This window comes from Strigops habroptila, chromosome 3, assembly GCF_004027225.2.
Source record: "Strigops habroptila isolate Jane chromosome 3, bStrHab1.2.pri, whole genome shotgun sequence".
In the NCBI taxonomy this organism is placed as follows: Eukaryota; Metazoa; Chordata; class Aves; order Psittaciformes; family Psittacidae; genus Strigops; species Strigops habroptila.
This window is the reverse complement of record NC_044279.2, coordinates 83,516,033-83,536,673: the sequence shown is the minus strand read 5'-3', so window position 1 is coordinate 83,536,673 and position 20,641 is coordinate 83,516,033. Positions and strand designations below refer to the sequence as shown.

Sequence of the window (20,641 nt, the reverse complement as noted above, 5' to 3'; positions counted from 1 at the left end):
GCTTCTGTTGTGTTTATTTATGCACAAGTTTGTTGGTTTCATTAGTTACTTCCTTTCAAAAGATTAAGTATCTCCTTGGTGCCATTAGCCTGCTGCTAGCAATACGGTTTCCAACTGTAAACAGTGCAATTTCTCCTTAGATCCTGCAGCAGCTCTGCTGGAGTGACAAGAACATTTCGAGTTTTTAAAAATGGGAGGGTTCTAACACTTACTGGAGAAAACCTCCAAACACAAAACCAACCCAGCAGCCCTCTAGAAAATCCACCTTAAAACGATCTCCCACTGCTGTGTCTTCTCACAGCTAAGTGCACTAGATGGACCAGTCTGAAGTGATTTCCTTTATGATACATTTTGCAGTGTTGGTGAGGTTCTTTATTCCACAACTTTTCACCTTCACAACATTCATGAATTTGATGACAAGTTAGTAAAATTTGTTTTTCCTGATCTTTTCTAGGGTTTCTTATAAATTTCTTAAATATTTTTAATGTTAACAGATCCTCCCATTTTAAGCTGTCTGGAATAGACTTTTCTGTTTGTCTTGGAGCATTCAGACATAAAATATGTATGAAGCACACACTTTTAAAGTAAGGTTCATACAGACATGAAATCTTGGGGGGGGAAAAACCTTACTTTTTGTGACCAGAACACAGCTTTTTCCCTATGGAACCGGAGGAAGACACACAGCTGATGGTGTCCTGACACAAAATGTGCCTGCCAAGGCAAAGTAGAGTTATGAGAAAGTTTTCAATAAAAGATGATAAAAATATGAAAAATATTCAGTGAAAAATATGCTTGAGCAAAAATTAAATTTTCAAGATTCTGCTTTTGTCAAACGGATCCAATTTTTCTTTGGTTAATGTTCTTTGGGGTTGGACTGAGCTGAATTTGAAAAAATTCTGTTTGTTGAACAGAAGGGAAATTTCCTTCTGAGTCAGTTCAACATTGTACTGTGTTATCTGTGTCACCACCTGGGAATTCTCTGTCATTCTCCCTGTTGGTGGATTTCTCTTGGGCCTGCAGTGAATGCTATTTTTTTATATTTTTGCTTTTATTTGAAATATTGGCATATTGGGACAGTATATATTTGAAATATTGGCAATATTGGGGCAGTACAACCATGTATTAAGGGTACCACCCAGCAATACCTAGGTTGCTTGATATGTGCCAGCTGTACCTACATCACTGGTGCAAATCCAAACCACTTAGTCTGGTGCTGAAAGATTTTGTTTTAATATGGTGGGTAAAAATTTGACATCTCTTGTGCATCTGAATTTTGTGGGAGTGGTGAACTTTTAAGAACTAACAGCACAGTTGTGTTCAGATGACAACATATCTTGTATATTCTTTTCCCTGATAAAGCTGGTAGCCTTGACTCTAAATGTAAAGAAGAAGTTGCCTGAGACACTGTCCCCCATAATAGCAAGCTGTGTGGTTATAGGAATTTTACTTGCAAGAAACCATGAATGGATATTTTGGATTTTTATTTAGAACTATTTTTACCATGGTATAATAAATTCTGGTAGCTTTGTAGAAAGCGTTTGTTTACAGAGTAGCAGAACAAAATTCCACCAGTCTGGAGGAAGAGGGGTTTTAAACTGGGATTTAAAGGACTGGAGAGTCACATGAGTTGGTATTGCTTACATCATGCTTCATCCAGACCAGACGGGCTATACCAGGCCACCACCATGTCCTGGGTCTATGTAATATTTGCAGTGCATGATTTACACTTTTTGTTTTTTTGTTTTAATCCTGGAAGAAAGAAGTCTGGCAACAGAAAGAGTTTGTACTGTGAACTTCACTTCATGGAAAGTCTTTCAGTATGGGCTTTTAGTTTACTTTCTGATCAGTAATCCCTTTGAAAAGGTAACATTTTGTTAAATTAATTTAATATTTTATATGGAAATATATTACAATAAATGAGCGCCCTGTTTTCATAGGTGTGATGTCTATACAGTAATTTTAATGCATGAACTTTACATATTGTATAAAGACAAAAGGCAGTCTGTGTTCTTTCCTTCCAAAGACTGGGAAGATGTCTGGTATACTTCTTGTGACTACCTTTTCACTTTTGAAACCAAGAAATGCTTGAGGAATGAATGCTTTGTAGGTTTTACATTATACGCTTACAAAATTCGTAATAATCCATTCAGCATCTTCATTTATGTGGCTGTTTCTTAACTGACAAATATGTGATGATTATTCTTTTGTAATTTGAAAGTAGCATGTGGGAATATCAAACGTAAGGGTATTCCCCTGAGCCTAGTGCAGACTTCATGTCTGTAAACACTACAGTATGTTGTTTTGGGTAGTGAATAGATTTTGAGTCAGACTTTATAAAAAGTTATGTTTAATTGTAAACGTGTTTTGACTTGCTACAAGTGTCTATAAATAAGGTAATTTCTCTAAGATGTCATCATAGGGTTGAAATAATATTTCAATACAAAGTTGTGTCCCACGTTTGTAGCACTTAGCTACTTTGCATCTCATTCGTGTAATGCTGAAAATACGATGGTTTCTGTTTTTCATAAGAAGACAAAACCAGCATGTACAGTTTTCAGCCATGTATGGTACAGAAAGTGATTTCTCTTGGAAGAGAAATATTCGGGAACAAGATGTTCTGAACATTCTCTGAAAGTGATACAAAAACAAAACACTCTGAGTCAGTAATAATAGTAAAATCTTCCCTTTCATTCTGCATTCTGTAAGTAGAATTGAGGAGCGATAATTGGGAAAATGCTTTTTGTTTTTGGTGACTTACTCTGGAGTGATTTTTTCATACTTAAAATATTTTGCAGTAGTTTTATGGAGCTGCTTATGTTTCAAAGCTTGTCTGTATGTTCCCATGTATCAGTTGGCCTAACAGGAGAGATCACTCATCCCCACAAGCCTTGCAGAAAGTATTTTGAACACTGTGTATAATTTACTTAGCTTGAAATTAAATGTTCTATTCAGACGTATATGTGGACAAGTTTTAAAGTGTAGTCTGAAAAATTTCCATGGAAGAAAACCTGGACCAACTCAACAGGATCTCTGTGTCTTTTTATTCTTTTTCAGTGGAACCTGTTTTCCCAGCCTTTCAGTACTGGGCTTATTTCTTGGGTGAGAAGGGTGAATTGCTATCATTACCTGCCCATGCAGATATCTTCTTTCCTCTGAAGCAGAGTTTCAATCTCCATTAGCAAGGGTACAGTGAAGGCAGAGAGACTATCCAATCCCTGGGGACCTTAGTGAGTGTTTTAGCACAGGAAGCAAGATGCGTGTTGCTGGGGCATCAGATAGTTTTACCTCCTGCTGGGTCAAATTTGAATGTCAAACACATTAGCTGTGATGTAAAACACGAGGCGCTGAGTGAAGTGATGGTCTGTGGTGTAAGATGACATCCTGGTGCTCCTGACAGCTTCACTTCTCCTTATCGTGGGGTGCAGAAAAGATGTATCCTCAAATATGCTATTTGCATAAGAATGACAGGATGTGATGGGACAAATGAAGATTGATGAGATGCTGTGCTGTCAGCGTTGCCTATTGTCTCTAGATTGATGATGGTCTGGATTTTGTCAGTACTCATGGGCTTCAGTGTAGTTTAAACCAGAAACTATCCTGGTACGTTGAATCCTGAAGAGCTGTATCTTCACAAATGCTTTGTTAGTACAGGAGGGCTTGGCTCCCAGTTTTAAAGTATCTTGCATATTGGTATATGAAACATGGGTTCTGTGTATTGTACCAGTGCAGATTTTTGCATATTTATTTTGCTTTTTAAAACCTTCCTGCTCCCTTGCTTTCTTCCTCTTTCCCCTTCTCTTCCTTCACCTGCAAGTTTTGCTGTTCCTTAGATAAGCTCCATTGGTTTTGGTGTATTAACCATTGGGTTCGAATTCAGCTTATTTATTTTAAGAACCACATGGATAATACTGGGTTGTCTGTTCTGCTTACACAAACAAAATAAAAACAAACCTGCAGCCTATATTCTTCATAGTAACTGCCAGGCATGGAATAAAACTCCTTTCCCCTCTGGTTCATTTGGATTTGGAGGAGTCTTTTGGGCAGAGAAATCAGAGAGGTACACCAAGTTGATCTGACCCCCAAAATGTTGATTACTGTGTAGTTATGGGAAAACCTTAAAGTGGCTTGTTTTGATGAAAATAAAAAATCCATGATATAGCCAGTTGGCAGAATCAGTAAAGAAATTTTAATTTCTTGCCTGCAGCAAAAGTAAATAATCTTTCCTTTTTAAAAACATCAAAGTTCTGTCTTTCTGAAGGCTTATGGAAGAAATTCAAATATTTAGGTTTGCAGTTTTACACGTTAAAAGGAGTAGGAAGGAATCTTGCATATTTATTCATTATTGTCTGGAAGTGTGTATGTGCTGTTATAAAGCAGGAGATGCTACAAGCATATTTAACAGTCAGATGCAGTGGCACAAAATTAACTCATTACCACGTGATACATTTTTCTATTTACGTAGCTGTTTATTTGTGATTTTCATTTTGGTCAGATACATCTTACTAAAGGTTCTTTCTGTGTTACAGCTTTGACTTGGTAGGATTTCAATTTATCCCAAATATAGTGTAGGACTGTAGAGGTACAAATCACATAACCTATCAGTCATGTGCTAAGTTTCCGCCCCTCACCAGTTTGATCAAAGATCATAAAATACTTGAGGTTGGAAGGGGCTCTTGGGGATCTTCTGGTCCAGCCTCCTGCTTGAGCAGGGCCAGCTTCAGTGCTAGGTGAGGTTGCTCAAGGCTGATGGAGCAGGGTTTTGGGATTCTCCAAGGATGGAGATTTTGCAGCCGCTTGGCATCTGCTGTGCTGCTTGACCACCTTCACCAGGAAGACTTTTTTCCTTGTATTTTACAGCCTAGCTTGCTGTAACTTGTGCCTGCTGTATACCTCTGAGAAGTGCCTGGCTCTGTGTCTTCTCAGCAAACCGTCCCACCGCTCACTGCTGCTTTAGGTACATTAATACAGATAGGGTTGGTCATGGATTTGTGAAGAAGAACGTTGGGTTTTTTTGTGGTGGTGTGATTTTTTTTCCCTCTCCTGTCCCTAGTACTCAGGTGGGAAACCCCCTAACTGAGCTGTGCCTGAAAGAAGGCCTATGCTAACTGCTTTAGGACTCTGGAGGAGGAAATGTAAATATCTTGCTTTTCAGTCTGCTCTGCATTGGATTTGGCTCAAGGGCGAGCAGTCGAGTGTCCCTTAGCCTTGCAGGGATGCATTATGAGCAAAGTCGCGGGCAGGGAAGGGCGATATCTCTCTGGCTGTCATTTCTCAGCATTGCTTCTGTGCAGTTTTCATCCAGATTTGGAAGACAAGGCACAAGATTGGGTGCTTTAGAAGGAGATGATGCTGGAACTGCTTCACAAAGTATTTTATGACACTTGAATAAATTAGTACTAGGTAAACACTAGTTAGAGTGAAATCTTTTTACATTCTTAATTTGGCACTGCTAGGTTACTGGAGATGCAGTCTGTCCTTGGGACTGGTAGAGATAACTAACAAGTAAGTTGCTAAACTGCTTTCCCTGCCTGATGCTGTATTACTGAAATCAGTCTTCACTTGTGGGTGGGCTTTGTAGGTGTCACGAGAATAGAACAGGGGAGAAAGTATTTCAGGGTAGGAATCAACGTACGTAAACGCAGTCGCCGTGTCTCTTCATGCTGCTGAATTATTAGTTTTTTACTTTAAATGCTGAAATGCCTCTCTGCTAGTCAAAGGGCACTCCTCATATTCTTGTAAAGCCCTGGGATTAAAAATAGAAAGTGGGATTTTGTGGGTCTCCTTCTCAGTCAGCCAGCACCTACAGTACTTACATCATTTTGCCCAGGTGCGAGTGTGGGTCTTTGAACTAATAGGAGATGTGGGATTTCTTCTGAAGACAAGATTGTTCTCAAGCATATAATAAATTTTCAGAAAATGAAGCTTTAGGGAAAAATGATTTCAAACTACATGCCATTGAAAAGAGGATCTGATATTCTAACATAGTTTCACAATCTTGGCACCATTATATTTTCCATCAATTGGTTTTCTGTGGTATGCGTCTGAGTTTTTACCCTTAATCTTGTTGAATTTGCAACTCTGACTAGGGCAAAGAGGTGCTCTGGAACATAGCTGTTTCTCAGAGGACTAATTTTGCCTTTATCAATATCAAATGTTTACACTTTAGGGTGATTCAGAGCTTATCAAGTTTATTAAAAAAAACAAGCCAACACAAAACAAAACCAAAAAAACCAGAGAGCAAAAGTGTGGCAACTTTTAAGTAATCTCATTCACTCATTCTTTTCACCTGCCAAACTGAGATGACTGAATAGACACAGATGATGAGCATAGCTGTTTACTGGCCAAGACTTCCAAGCTGATGATTTGAGGCCGGATTGTACAGTGAACTCATAGTCCGTAAAGAGCCTGACCACTCTGTTTGAATGCAGAGGTAGTTTCTGTGTTCGGGTACATATGTATGAAGTTTCTCTTTAAATCAAGAACTAGATTTTAAGATTCACCTGAATTCCTCTCTCTCCCTTCCCCCGCCTCCTTCCTCACTGATGAAAACTTTGTTTTCTCATGAGTACAGCAAATAAAATATTTCCAGGTGTGCAAAAGTGATTTTTGTTTCCAACTATTCGATTGTCAGAGTGTGGAGGGCTGAGTAGTAAATCAGCCTTAAGGCTGCTATGGTTTTAAAAAACAAAATTTTAGTGGTGACAGCTGAAGAGCACAGTGACTTTTTCACTCAAGATTTATTACTTGCCTGAAAAGAAGGGTTGGAGGGAAAACTTGCTGGGCTGCATATTTTCTCCTTTAACAGATAGACTACAGGGCTAGGATAAGTTGGCTTTATTTTGTCTGTGAAAACATACATCCAAACAATGTATGTAAAAATATAATAGTTTTACTTCAAATAGAACTGAAAAGTAAATATGCCTGCTCTTATTCTTTATACGGGAAAGCATTTCTTACATCGACTCAGCCATATATTTTAGCATCACTAATACTTTCATAAACTTTTCTGTGACACATACCAGAAAACTTACTTGAAGGTATCAAAGCTTGTTTGTTTCATTTGGAAAAGTACAGATATGGGAAGATAAAGGCAGAGGGCCAAAGTTTGTTCTAACTCATACCTCCTAGACTCACCAAGTCCAGATGAGGAACACAGGGTGTCAGAAAGCCTCCAGGTTATTAGCAAAGTGGGAAATTCGAAAGGCATTCATGTTTGCTGTGTAAATACCACCCCTCAGTTCAATGAGTCTGTAACTGTGACACCAGGCGGGGGTCTTTGCTTTACTCCTTTAACAGTAACATGGAAATGACACTGTATTTGTAAGCTAACTTGGGAACATATGGGATTAAAATGAACCAGGCCTCTAAAAATGAGGTGCATTTGAGCAGTACATGAGTCCTGGGTATTAATTCCTAAGTGTTGGGTTAGGCCAACTCTGTTCTTCATGTGGACTCAGTGACAAAGCAAGCAACTTTATCTAGAGAAGTAACACTGATTTTATGAGTGAGTTTCATGTGCCCATACAACAAGTTCTAACTGCTACAACTTATGTTCATGCTTACAAAGGTACAGGTTTCACATCCTACTTGAGAACAGCCTACAGGATGATAACCCATTCCTTCTAAAGTTCACTTCCCACTTCGTGTCAGTATTTGGATTGTGCGGGGGAGGGGTGCAGCTGAGTAACTCTGCAGAGACACGTGGCTTGGCTCTATTCCCATGGGAGCATCCTCAGGAGCTGTCAGGGCCTTGGTAGCTTGTAATTAGGGATACTGGGTTTCATGGCAGATAAGCAAAGTGCAGCAAGGCATATTTCACAGTCAAGCGTGTTGGATGGCATGCGTCTTATTATATTTAATAAGCCTCATTAGGCTACTGATAACAGCTAAGGAAGAGACGTTCCAAAAAGTTTTAAATATTTATGGAACTGACGCTGAAAAGGATGTTAGTCTAGTACTGTGAGCTGCGGAAGCTAGAGGAACAGCCGCAATTATGGTGCTTGGGCTGTAGCCACGGACACATTCAGGGCTTGCTTTGCAGTTGGTCTTCTGCCCAGCTTTCCTCTTTGTGGATGCAAAATGCACAGTATGTATGGAGTTTTTCATGTTTACTATATTGAAATAGCATTATAGACAATGTTGTTGTTTGAGCACATGTGAGTTAAGAACTGCCATAGGTAAGATTGTGTGTGTAATCTTAATTCATTCTTCTTTGTGCATATGCATCATAATGCAATCTTTATTTACATTAATTGAAGTGGTATTCATTGTGCATGATTAAATTGCATTAATTTAGAAAATTATTTTTACAAGTCATTATGATCGCCTCTAATTACTTTAATACTCAATCTACTTACTTTGGAGGGCTTTCATTTACACTGTTTAAAATCAGATGAGCAATTTCTGGGGAGAGCATTCAGATTCCATCGTTTGGTGTCATATTTTGATCTTCGTGGTTAGCAGCAGTACAAGACTCTTTAGGTCTGCCATTGAAAACTTGTTTGCTTGAAATAGGTGGTAAATTGACAACAATATTAAACTCTTTCGCTGTTCTTTGTGGGGTCTAATATTTAAGAATGGTACTGGGTAGATAAATTACTTTTTCAGTGGTAATGTTTCTTCCAACGTTCCATAAGCAGAACTCCTTCCTTTTATTCTTTCCTTGGTATTTCTCTCTATTCAGTTTGCAGGCTCTCTCTTTATGCAGTATCCTCTTGGTCTGTATTTCCTGTGTCTACTGACTTCATGATCTTCAGCAAAGTATTCATCTAATCTCAGTATGATTCTTGCTTCTAGTCATTTTGCTCAGTTGACATCAGCTTTTTTTCCCTCTGCTTGTGCTTCTCATTGGATGTATTCCTGCCTAGCCAGAATCCCCCAGCCCTCTTTTTCCTCCCAGGCTTCCACATATAGATTCCTTTCTTAATGAGTATCAGTTTTGCCCCAGTATCCACCTTGGTATTCAATTTGTTCGCTCTTCATATCAAGCTTTTATTTCTTGTGGAGTCAGTTTCTCCTCCTCCTGCTTGACTTGGTTCATGTGGCTCCTGTAAGAGGAGAGGTCGTTTTCCTGCTGTCATTTTGGGAGCCTGGATCCAGCATGGCCTGGAGAATCCTTAAGCCTTGGTAAGGATCTGTCTTTGAGTGGTCAAAACTTGGAAAATATATCTGCAAAACATCAACAAACTTCGCAAAGCTATTTCAAATTGAGATGTTTCGAGTCCTAATGTGGTAAGATCTCAGGACCTCCCTTCAACGGTTAGGGTGAAATAATTTTATTTTTATTAATTTTTAAAAATTGTAAATAAAGTGACATTTTTCCTGGTCTCCTTCTCATGCAACAGCTCAAATGTTTTGACTGGAATGTTACAAAAAAATCAGTCAAAGGCAGCCAGCCAGCTTGGAAAGGACAAGAAGGTCAAAGCTCAAAATAGCATGAGCTACTAAATGCATGATCTTAGAATGTAAAATGTTGAGTGACTTCTGTAGTAAGTGTTGATACTTCTCTCTCCCCTAATAAGGTGGAAGCTGTTTCAGTAAAAATGGAAGTCATGGTGAAATAGAAAGCCCAGCATTGTACATATCGCTGGTTTAGTATCAACCATAACGGAGTGCAGCCTGCGAGGTTGAGGTGGTCAGCATAAGATTTCATTGTTTGATGGTATGCTTTAAGGTGGTGACCGTTTCAGGTTTAGGTTTATAAAACTTCTGAACCTCTGAGCTTTATAATGAGCAAGTTGGAGTATGATCAAGCTCTCTATATTAGTAAAGAACTCTGAAGAGATGTTGAATTTAAGGATTAGCTGATACACACTTGTTTCTCAGTAAGGGTATTAGGAATCTTTTGCTTAAAGTTCTTTCTGGATATTAGATGCTATCATTAGTCCATTCAGTTGATTAGGACCATTTTTTTGTTTGTGAAACCTCAGTGGGGAGAAGGAAAAATAGGAAAAATAGGCAGAATTTCCACTAGTTGATTTTTCTTTTGTGTGTTGAAGGAGATCCAGCTTTACATCATCAATGATGAAAGCTGGATGTCTCGCACATGTGATGTACTTACTGCTTAGGGATACATGGAAATACCATTCATGTGCAGTACATATAACAATGAAAGATAGTAGGAAAAATAGGTTCTTTCTATAAGATTTTAGTTATTTAAAAAAGTTCTTAACATTCAAGCTAAATGAAGGCAGTACTATTATAATAAGATAGCATAAGAGAAAAAGGAACAGTCTGGGATCTCTGATTCATAATATGTCATTTTCATAAGGTAGGTGGAAGGACTGCAAAGCTAGGGCTATATGAACATCTCTTGTGAACAGTGGAAACTTAGTGGATGACTATTTAGGTCACTGGAGTACCTCAGGGTTGCATGTGCCAGTGTAATTTGATAACAAAAGCTTGTTTGAAGCTTTGTATGATTTGATGTATATACAGTTGTAAGAGTTGGCTCAGAATCTCAACAGTTTGCTAGATTTTTGGGATAACCTAAAAACCCATGTAGACTGTAAGGTATTTGAAGCTGATTGAGAGAGAAGGGTCTGAAAGTCAAATGAGTATCCTGATTGAGTGATGCCAGGCAATGGCTGGTAGGACTCAGCAGTTCTGGAAGTCTGGTGACGGCTCCTTTTAGGGGTTATGTGTGTTACATGTTCTTACTTTGTTGAGGAATTTAATTAATCAGGGTGTAGTTTTGTTTTAAATGTGTGTCCCTCTGTGGCAAATTAAGCTTTGTGCTGCAGAGAAGCATGTACCAGATGTACAGAAAAGATTTTGAAAAAGCCTTCTCTTAATTATGCTTTGTATACACTTTGTAACAATATTCTGATTGCTGCCTACAGCATCTTCTTGATTACTGTTCCCTGCCAGGTGCTCTAAAAAGTGGTTTTGGGAACTGTACTTTTGTATTGCTGATCATGTCATACTGACAATTCTTGCTTTATATTACTCACCTCTTTTAAATCTAGAAATCAGTTGCTTTGGATTTACTAGTTGCTACTTCAGATAGGATGATGTATTCTATTTTCCCATTAATAACCTCACTCAAAGTTAAAATTTCAACATAAAAAAATCTGTTATGAAAATTGATTTTAGAAAATAGAAAAATCTATTATGAAATTAATCATATACATTCAAGTTGGCAGGATGATAGTAAAGGATGTCAGAACCTGTATTTAAATGCCACTAGATTTTCTTTTTTTTCAGGTGAAGACACAGAGAGAACTAAAGAAATATGAAGGTAAATAGAGGTAAATAAACCTCTTGAAAGGCTGGCCTATTTATGCAGAGGGCTGCAGCTATTGCTGGCTTATGCATTATGGCCTGTATACAGGTGACATACTTCAGTGTCACCTGTAGTAGTACCTCCTAAAACAATGCTAAGAGGAAGGAAGGCAAATTGAGTAGCCTTCACTTCACAGATGGAAGAGGATGAAGTGAAACATCACTGCAGCTTTCTCATTGGTATTTCATGGGCAAGCAAAAACCCAAAACAACTTTGTGGGCATTTTAGAACCTGTTTCTGAACAAAGCTGATGATAATTTTTCACATTGTCTCAGGAAATAAACAAGAATGATGCTTCTAATACCAAATCATGCCTTTGTGCCCCCATTCCATACATCTCTGTGCTCTGTTCCTGGCAAAGCAGCTGGTTCTCAAAACAACTGATATGCAAACCTGAATCTTTAACTTTCTCTGGTTCACACCCTTCTATCTTGCTATGAGCTATGCAATCTTTTGTTTAAAAAAACAAAAAACCAAACCAAACAAAAACCCCAAAACCAAAAAACCCAAAACCCCAAACCAACAGTAAAGAAAAAAAAAAAAAAAAAAATCTTCTGAATAACTGGAGTCAGTGAAAAAGGTGCAGAATGAAAGGAGAGCCATTGTGCCTTAAGCAGAAACTTAAAGCTTAAGTCATTAAGCTTAAGAAACCAAAAACTTAAAGCCTTTGGTCATCCTTGCTGTCCTTCTCTGAACCTTTTCCATATCTATTATATCCTTTCTCAGAGAAAGGGTATAACCAGGACTGCTTACAGCATCCAAAGTGTGGGTGCAACATGGGTTTGTATGTGTGCATAATGATTCTTTCTGGTTTGGTCTTTACTCTTTTGTTAGTGGTTCTGAATTTTTAACATTTGGTTTGCTTATTTGATCACTGCAAAGAGCTGAGATAGTTTTCATCACTGTCTACTAAAACTAGAAGCGATAATGATTCATCTTGCAGCCCATCCATTTATATATGAAGGAAAGATTCAATTTCCCCATTTCCCATGTTCATCGCTTTGCATTTACTTATATTGAATATTATCCAATTGCTAAGTCTTCTGAGAGTCTTGGACAGTTCTTTACCTTCAGTCTTCATTCTTGTTGCTTTGAATAACTGTATCATCAGAAATTGTGGCTTCTGTATTACATAATTCCTTTGGTATTAGACCTCATAAAGGAGATGCAAATTTTATGCAGGAAAAGTAGATGAGATGAAGGGGTCTGTATTGTGTCGCAATAGAGAGGTAGCACAGGAAAGGTCGTTACCCTGCCAGTACATGCTGTTATCTGTAGACACATCCTCAAGCGCAGTTGGACTCTCACTGAAAACAGAGGAATGAGACATAAAGCATCACACAATATAATGAGATTAAGACAATTTGAATTCCTTTGCACTGTTGTACACAGGTTCTGTAGAAGACTGGCACTGGTTTTGCTATGTCTTGTCAGAGATGAGCATGATAGGTGAGCTACAGGTCCTGGTGTTGATACCTTTTGGAATTAAGTCCTGTGACTGAGGGGGAAAAAAACACCAAATCAAAACACAATAAAAATCACAGATTGGTTTCCAGCAAGCTGAGAAATACATTGTTTTGAACAAAGCATGCCTTTCTGTTGGAGCTGTTGCACACTAGCCAGCATTTATTCAAAATGAGCAAAACAAAATAATAATAAAAAATTCTTTTAAAGAGAAAAATCATTCTAAAAGAAAGCTGGCTGTGCGCCACAGTGTACCTTGTTGTTGCGTGGAGAGCATGAGCGTGCCCATCTTTTCATAATGAGGAAAATAGTAAAACAGGCAGTCATTGAGAGAAACTAGCGGGTATATAAAAAGCAATCTGTAAGGAGGACTAAGTCTTCAAGTAGGCAGCAGCGCACGCAGAGAAGTGCTGAATGCCAACCCAGTCTGGGGAAAACACATTCCTCACAGTGATATACGGAAAATGGAGGTTATCACAGAGTTGGGTCTTGCAGTGGAGAGAGTGTACTTGAGATTGCAAATAAGTTAGCTCTGTTTTAGAAGTTGTTTTTCTTAGCAGTGAATATTTTCTGCAGAAGTTACTGAGCGAGAAGAGGCAGCGTTAGCCAGTTTGCAAGGCAAGTCTTATTCCATTAGTTAACAAGGAGGCACGTGAGATATGTAAGCAAGAACTCACGCCAGGGTGTGTGCGTTCATCAGTCAACATGTGAGGTGTGTGTAATTGGCAACCACACACCTTGGAACATGTTACGGCACCTATAAAATGGCCATTTACGTTAGTTTTTTTAAGGGATGTAAGTGCTAGCTTACAAAATTCTCTCTCGTTTTTTTAAATGAAATGGGAACACCAGTCTTTTATGCATTTAAAGCTAAAGTGTGTTAAAGTCTTTAAATGCCTTTTCTAGTGCTTAAGTACCATTTTGATCTGATACCTGAGCTTTTCTGTTGTCTTCATGCGCTAATGATGCCATTTGAGTGGGTGTGAGGAAATGTATAGGTGGCTTCATCCTAGATTTCTCCACCGATTCCTATTCCTTGTGCTCCTCAGAGCTTCCCTGCCTGTATTTAGAAACAGCGCATTTCGTAGGGGAACTAGAGTGCAAACTTTATTCTTCACTCAAAAGCACTGGTTGCACAGGATATTGGTTGGGTTCCGTGCAACTGAAATCAAGATAAACAGTTCATTTCTTAAATTAAAGGTATGTGTTAGCTGGATTAGCAGTACTGGCATGTGCTAAATAATGCACTTTCATTGTTTGGAAAATAAATAATGGGGGTTTTTTGTCTTGTTCATGCGTGCATTTTGCTATCAGAATGTAGACATGCCACAGGAACAAGGAAGTGTTTTATGCTATTGCTTCAACTGCCTCCTCTCCAGAAAAAGTGTTGTCAAGGAATGGAAGAGTGCAAAGAGTCGGTGTGAACTGGAAATACACTCTTCACTGCAGTTATTGCTAGTGCAGTAGCTTTAGAAGATTGACACCTTCTTCTTGAAGACATGTATATCCTTTGTGCATCAAGAACAGAAACTTAGTGACGGGAACAAAGTAAACCATCTGTAATTGCTGTAGGCACTGTAATTGAGGTGCTGTTCTGTCACTGCTTCTCAAGAAAATTGTTGATTTAACATTCACAGAGGACAAAATTCTTCCCTCTTCTATGACTGTGAAACCCCACTACATCTGAAGAGATTTCAGAGTTATGACTGAAGGGGAAGTTCTGTGTTTCCTCTTTCTAGGTTACTTTTATTTTTTGAGTTACTTTTAGTTCTAGCGGTCAGAGCAAGAAAAGGAAAAAAGCCACCCCTGAAGGTCCTAGATCACTTTCAGGATTTCTACAAGATCATGTAGAGGTTTGTAGAGAATAGGAATTGGTTCTGTCTTGGTTTTGCATGTGAAAATAGTGTATGTTTCACAGAATATGCCACATCACAAATAAAGAAACTGTTTAAGCGGACACATTTCCACAACAAAGGCATATTTTGACATGACCTGCCAGCAGGACTGTGACAGAACACAAATAATGTAAGTTCTTGGAAAAGAAAAAAATATGAATTGGAGCCATTAACCCTCTGTGGCACCAAATCTATTTTAAAATAAATGATTTTAATTAGTACTGTTCTAAGAGAATAGAAGTTGTGGTTTGATTCAGAGCCACCAGGATTTGTGTACCTGACGTGCCACCTGAAGTTCTGGGCTTTTAGAAGAACTCAAACTCATTATTCAAATGGCAGCCTGTTTTTTGTTTTGTGGGGTTGTTTTTTTTTTTTTTTGTGTGGTTTTTTTTTGGGGGGGGGGTGGGTCGGTGGCTTCTTTGCTTGTGCTTTTTTTGTGGGGGTTTTTTTTTTTTTTTTTTGGTGGTAAGATTTCCATGGGTTTAGTTTTTATTTTCTCAAAAACACTGATACAAAAGATCTTAACGTGGAACTCCTTCAGTCCACACTCAAACCTTTATAACTGTTTTCTTTTCCCATAAGCTACAGTATTCTATGAACTGTTTTCTCTCTCCTTTGTTTCCAACATTCGAATCATTTATGCATAAGCTTTACTTTAAAGGTAAGCATGTATTTGAATGTTTGCAGAACTGGAACCTTAGGTGCTAGAATGAAAGTGACTAAAGTAAGTGTCTGATGAGGCAGAAATACACCATGGATACAAACTGGGCTGAAACTGTCATTGTTTTGGCAAGTCTGAACCCTTTGTGTTTTAACATTGTCTTTTTATATAAATACATTTATATACGATATTTAAGTAATAGCTTATTTAGATGTAATCACTTGATTCCCCCCCCCCCCCCACTTTTCTCATGTAAGAAAGGAATGAAAGCTTTGTAAATGAAAAATTAAAAAGGAAAGTGGGATACAAGAGCTCTCCCACCTCATTAAAAACTAGGGAGAGAGTGAAAATAAGCAAGGTATTTTCACAGCCAGATGGTCCTGGTGCCCCGAGATGGTGACTTTTTGCACAAGCACAGGTTGCTCAGTCACCTGTTGCAGACACTTAGACAAGCTAAAGCTATTCTTATATGCAACAGGAGAATAAATTTCTTATTGCTTCAATTTCACCTTTGAGTTGAGATACGCATCTAAATGGTGGGTTGTACTGATAAAAATGTTCTTGGTTAGAAAAAAACCTCCTACAAGTCCTGTCCTCATGCACAGTGTGGTCTCTTCCCAAGAGGCTGGTAGGTATAATTGTATCCATGCCTTGATTCCATCATTTCAGCATCAGCAACCCACTCAGCCCTTCGCAAAGTATTTGCTATCTTGAAGGAAAGAAAACAGCAAAATATGACGGTCTTGAAAGTGAGTTTGGTTTCTTTCATGTGTCTGTGTTTCATTGGGATACAATGAAACTAAGACTTTATAAAATATCAAATATTTGTGTGACAAATGGGATTGTTGTGATGTTCTGCCTTGCAGAGGAAAATAAAGGTAGTCTATCACTATTTTATATTTTCCTTGCTTTTTTTTAATAGTTGCTTCAGCTATGTTTCTCTTTAAGGAGTAGCTGTTGTACCTAATTCTCTGTTTCTTACTATCACAATGGTCCTGTGTGTTACATACTTTTGTTTCAATAGTCATCTTAATGATGTGCATTAAATTATTACATTTTCTGTGTTTGTTTATCTGAAAATTCGCTAAAGGATGCTGAATATCAGGACATGTGGTGTAATTTGATTTCTTTAAACATAAATACCTGTTATCTCTAATTTCTGTGTTACCAAGAAATGGAATAAGAAATGCTGGACATTTTGAAAGCTTTGTGCACATGTTTTTAAATGACTCTTCAGGTTCCCAAAACATGGGATCAGCAGATGGCAGTCAAACCAAGGTTCAGTCTGTTAGCTTGCATGAAGATTTCAAAAGTGGAGGGAGAGGCTGTGTGGCTGAGTTGTGTCAGAAGAGATGTTCTTACACATTTGTAAATAGATATATGTTTGTCAGACCTCAGGAAAGAGAGGCTTTGATTTCTGCCCATCTGGGACTTGCATGTGGTTTTTGTTTCAGGGCTTTGTACTTTGGAAGCTCTTGATTTATTTTTTTGTTTGACTGCAGCTGTGGATGTTTTGAAAAGAGCAAACTAGTGATGAGGTTGTCTCACTTATATTCTAAAATCTGTCTAGTGGCTGAAGACTATTCAATATTATATGACATTTTTATTTACGTCCACTTCTAAACAGTTGTGACACTTGTGCAGCAGTACAGATGCATTTGAGTAGTTGATGGAGTAGTTTCCTGAAGGTGCACCTTCTGTATGACATAGTTGTTACAACGTTTAGCTAGTGAAAGCATGAGAACTGAAGGGAGTTGCAGAGTGCAAAATATCATTAAGCATTTATTGAGCTATTATTATATTTTCATGTTTCTGTTTTCACTTTCAAACACATCATCAAACTTAAACCTTCCCTTTTTCTCATTTCCCCCCTCATTTTCTCATTTATATTGCAAATTCTGTCCTCTGTTGTATTCTGTCTGCTATTAGGAGGGGAGGGGAAAAAAACCCTAAACCAAAACAAGCCAACGAAACACAAAACCTTGTGGGAAAAAATACTCAAAGGTTTTATCATGAGTCAGTATTTTCAGTTCACACTCCACATCTCCCTTTCCCCTAAAGGGATTAACACTGCTTATTAATTGACGAGCACAGTTTATACTAAGCATTATTTAACATATACTGGTGGTATTACTGTACTTCCTGTTTTGTATTCACAATAATAGGTTTCTGAAGAGTTGCCTTTGTATAAATACCTCACTGACATTTTAGGCAAGTATATTCATGTCTTGGAGTAAGCACGAAAGAGTGATGTGTTGGAACACTGCTAAAGAAGGAAATCTCTTTGTGTTTCATAAATGATACCCCTAAAGCCTTTTAAGAATATGTTTTTAAATAACAGCTATGCATTCGTTTTGTTTCTTTGCTTCTTGTTATTTTGGCTTGAGTTGGCTCTAATAAGCCACAAAGGGAAAATTGTAGTTTCAGCAAGGAATCTTCTCTGTGACTGCAGTGCTTTGCAAGTAAGCCTGAAATACCATCATATGGAAAAGCAAATCTGCAGAATGTATCAGGATGTGTTAAAAGAAAGTGAAAGCTTCAGAATAAACTGGAGCTATTAATGCAAGTACTAATTTCCTTGTATATCTATTAGTCCCATTTAAAGTCACTTGCAAAAAGTAAGGGGGCTGGAGGGAACCTAGGGAGTAAGGGTTTTCACCAGACTTTATGTCTTAAGTTTTGCCTGTAGTGGTTGTGGAACTGCAAAGTTCTTACGATGGCCAAAGCTGATAATACACAATGGAGATCATGTCAGAACTAATTAGCTTTTATTAGTAAAAGCTATTTTCTAATGGTTACTGCCCATCTGGTTATTGCTGAAATTTATTTTAAATCTCTAGAGAAGGAGGAAAAGATTAGAGATAATGGGAATAGGGATTTTTTTTTTTTTTTACATTAACGTTGAAATTAATAGAAAGTATGTAGCCTCTGTTAAGGAATTGAAAGTCCTCTGATAATGTTCATGTTTATTATTTATTTGTTTAGAATGCATAAAATGTACATCTTTACTGAAGTCTCTAAAAGAATAATTTTGCAAATGGCCCGTTCTAAGTCTTGTCTGCCCCTTAGGTGTTGTTTACATGTACCATTTGCACCATCTGAGCTTAGATGGGTGTTAGTGGTGTATTGCTGCTGTGGTATGGAGAAAAATGAAGTGAGGAAGCCTGCTCTCATTCAGAATAGCTCAGGGGATCAAAGGCAGACTACATGCCTGCTGTTGAATTTGGGCCATGCTTGCATTTGCCTTTGCACCTTGCTCAAACCGAAGGTGCAGAGGTGTTTTGCCTCTTCCAGAGTGGTCCAGTCTACGTAAATGGTAAAGTCAGAAAGATATTTTTTGCTCAGGAAAACATGTTTTAGTTGAATTCTGCCACCCTGGATCGACAGAGAAATGCAGTACAGCTTTTGTAACATTCTTAGGGATCTTAAGTGTTGGTACTCTGGACGTAACCCGTACAATTTTTCTTCCTTGAAAAAAAGCAGAATAGATGCAGGCTGTTGGTAAACCTTGCTCATAATGGCCACTTGAGGAGGCTTGAAAAGGACATGTGTCCGTCTCTCTCTCTCGCACTAACTTCTGACCAGTACTTGTGTAACATGGAAAGGTTACACAATTTCTCATTTTAAATTGCCTACAGTTATCCACAGTTATGGCAAATGCTGCTTGCTCTGACAGCAAGTTATACCCTCCATACCCTTCCTTTCCTGCTCTCTTTCAGTTTCTTGCTGAGGGAGCATAGGTAGGGTTTTTGACAGTGTGAAGTGGCTGCCCGGTATTCTCCATGCAATCATGTGGTGGCAGTGAGAATCCTGTCTAAATAGATGTCCCATCTAAACAGATGCTCTAAAAATAAGTTCTTGTCATGTGGCAATGGGAAAAGATACAAGGGACTGAGAAAATGAGTCAAAGGGTAGGAACAATTGGAACTAAACAGAAATAGTTTTCTTTCAGTGAGAAGATGGTGTTGCCATTATGGTTGTGTTTTGAAGTACTGCACTTACATCTGCGGAAATGTTGAATTATGCAGATGAGGCAGTGAGGCAGTAGGGTGTATCCAGATGTTGGTGGCAGGAGAAAGCAAAGAAAGAGAAGCGTGGATATAAAAGACAGAAAATAAGTTATGTGAGGGTTACTAGAACAAGATTATTGCTGTTGTCTGACATACACTGTTTAGACTGGGCCATGTCTCTGAATCTGTTTTCTTCACCTTCTAATTAGTAACAAGGGATAGTACAAGAGGAAATGGCCTCAAGTTGCATCAGGGGAGGTTTAGATTGGGTATGAGGAAAAATTTCTTCACCAAAAGCATTGTCAAGCATTGGAACAGGCTGCCCAGGGTAATGGCGTGGTCACCATTCCTAGAGGTATTTAAAGGATGTGTAGATGTGGTGCTTAGTGACATGGTTTAGTGCTGAACTTGTCAGTGCTGGGTTAACAGTTGGACTCGATGATCTTAAAGGTCTTTTCCAACTTTAACGATTCTGTGGTTCTGTGTAGGCACGCAGTTGCTCTCCAGGATGTGTGGTTTCTTGCGTTCCAAAACGCATAGAAAAAGTAAATGAATAGACAGGAAGATAGCTTTTTCTCCTTCATATTTAAGCTGCTAGCTGTAGCTTTACATGTTTGCTGGTAAAAATCTCTGATAAAGATACTGTGAAAAAGTCTCCCATCTTTATGCTGTCAGTTTCACTTCGGTTTTCATCTGGTCTCTGAATGACATCCCAAAGATATTGTGTGTTTAATCCTGAGATCATCTTCATCCCATTTTATAGTCTGAGAGGAAAAAAAAATGTGTGGAATTTCCTTTTAAGATACCCTTGTTTCCTGTTTTCTCTTTAATCTCTATACAAGATACGCTTCCCAGAGAAATGTCAGCCGGCAAAAGACTAGCAGTAGCAATGTTGTATGTGCAGGCCCTGAACTGAAAAGAAATTGAGTCATTGACTTTTATGCAAGGTAACGCAAATTACACAAACTTGAATGAACAGAAATCGAAGTAACTTGTCAATAAATCTCCCTTGTGTGCTCATTTCAATTTGCTTCTCTGAAATCCTGCTTGTGTCTGGTCTGCTCACAAGGTATGTACAGTTCTGACTGTGCTGGTGTAGCTGAATGTCCCCAAGAGCTGTATTTCTCTAGCTAAGCTGGCAGAAGACTCTGGTGGAGCAGCAACATACTCTGACAGAAGATTTTTTGCTGATTTAGCTATACCTTTTCCCTGAATGATGTGAGCCAAGACAACAAAAACACCCCAAAATCCAAAATACAACCCCCTCAAAAAACAAATACCCCTCCGGCACTCAATTCTTTGACTGCTGTGGTATAAAAACCTATAG

At 38.3% G+C, this 20,641-nt stretch overlaps 1 protein-coding gene across 7 annotated transcripts in view; it reads left to right on the top strand.

Annotated features, from left to right (window-relative positions):
- SPATA5 (spermatogenesis associated 5) overlaps window positions 1-20,641 on the top strand; it is a 197,257-nt gene that overhangs the window by 56,855 nt on the left and 119,761 nt on the right. For 2 of the 7 annotated variants that reach the window (XM_030478201.1, XM_030478199.1), the window contains one exon: window positions 1,757-1,863. The exons of 4 other annotated variants lie outside the window; for them this stretch is intronic. In XM_030478201.1, coding sequence (XP_030334061.1) covers window positions 1,757-1,863 — 107 coding nt within the window. Of the gene's footprint in view, window positions 1-1,756; window positions 1,864-20,641 lie in introns of those variants that run through there. One more of the 7 variants, XM_030478203.1, reaches the window with a different exon arrangement.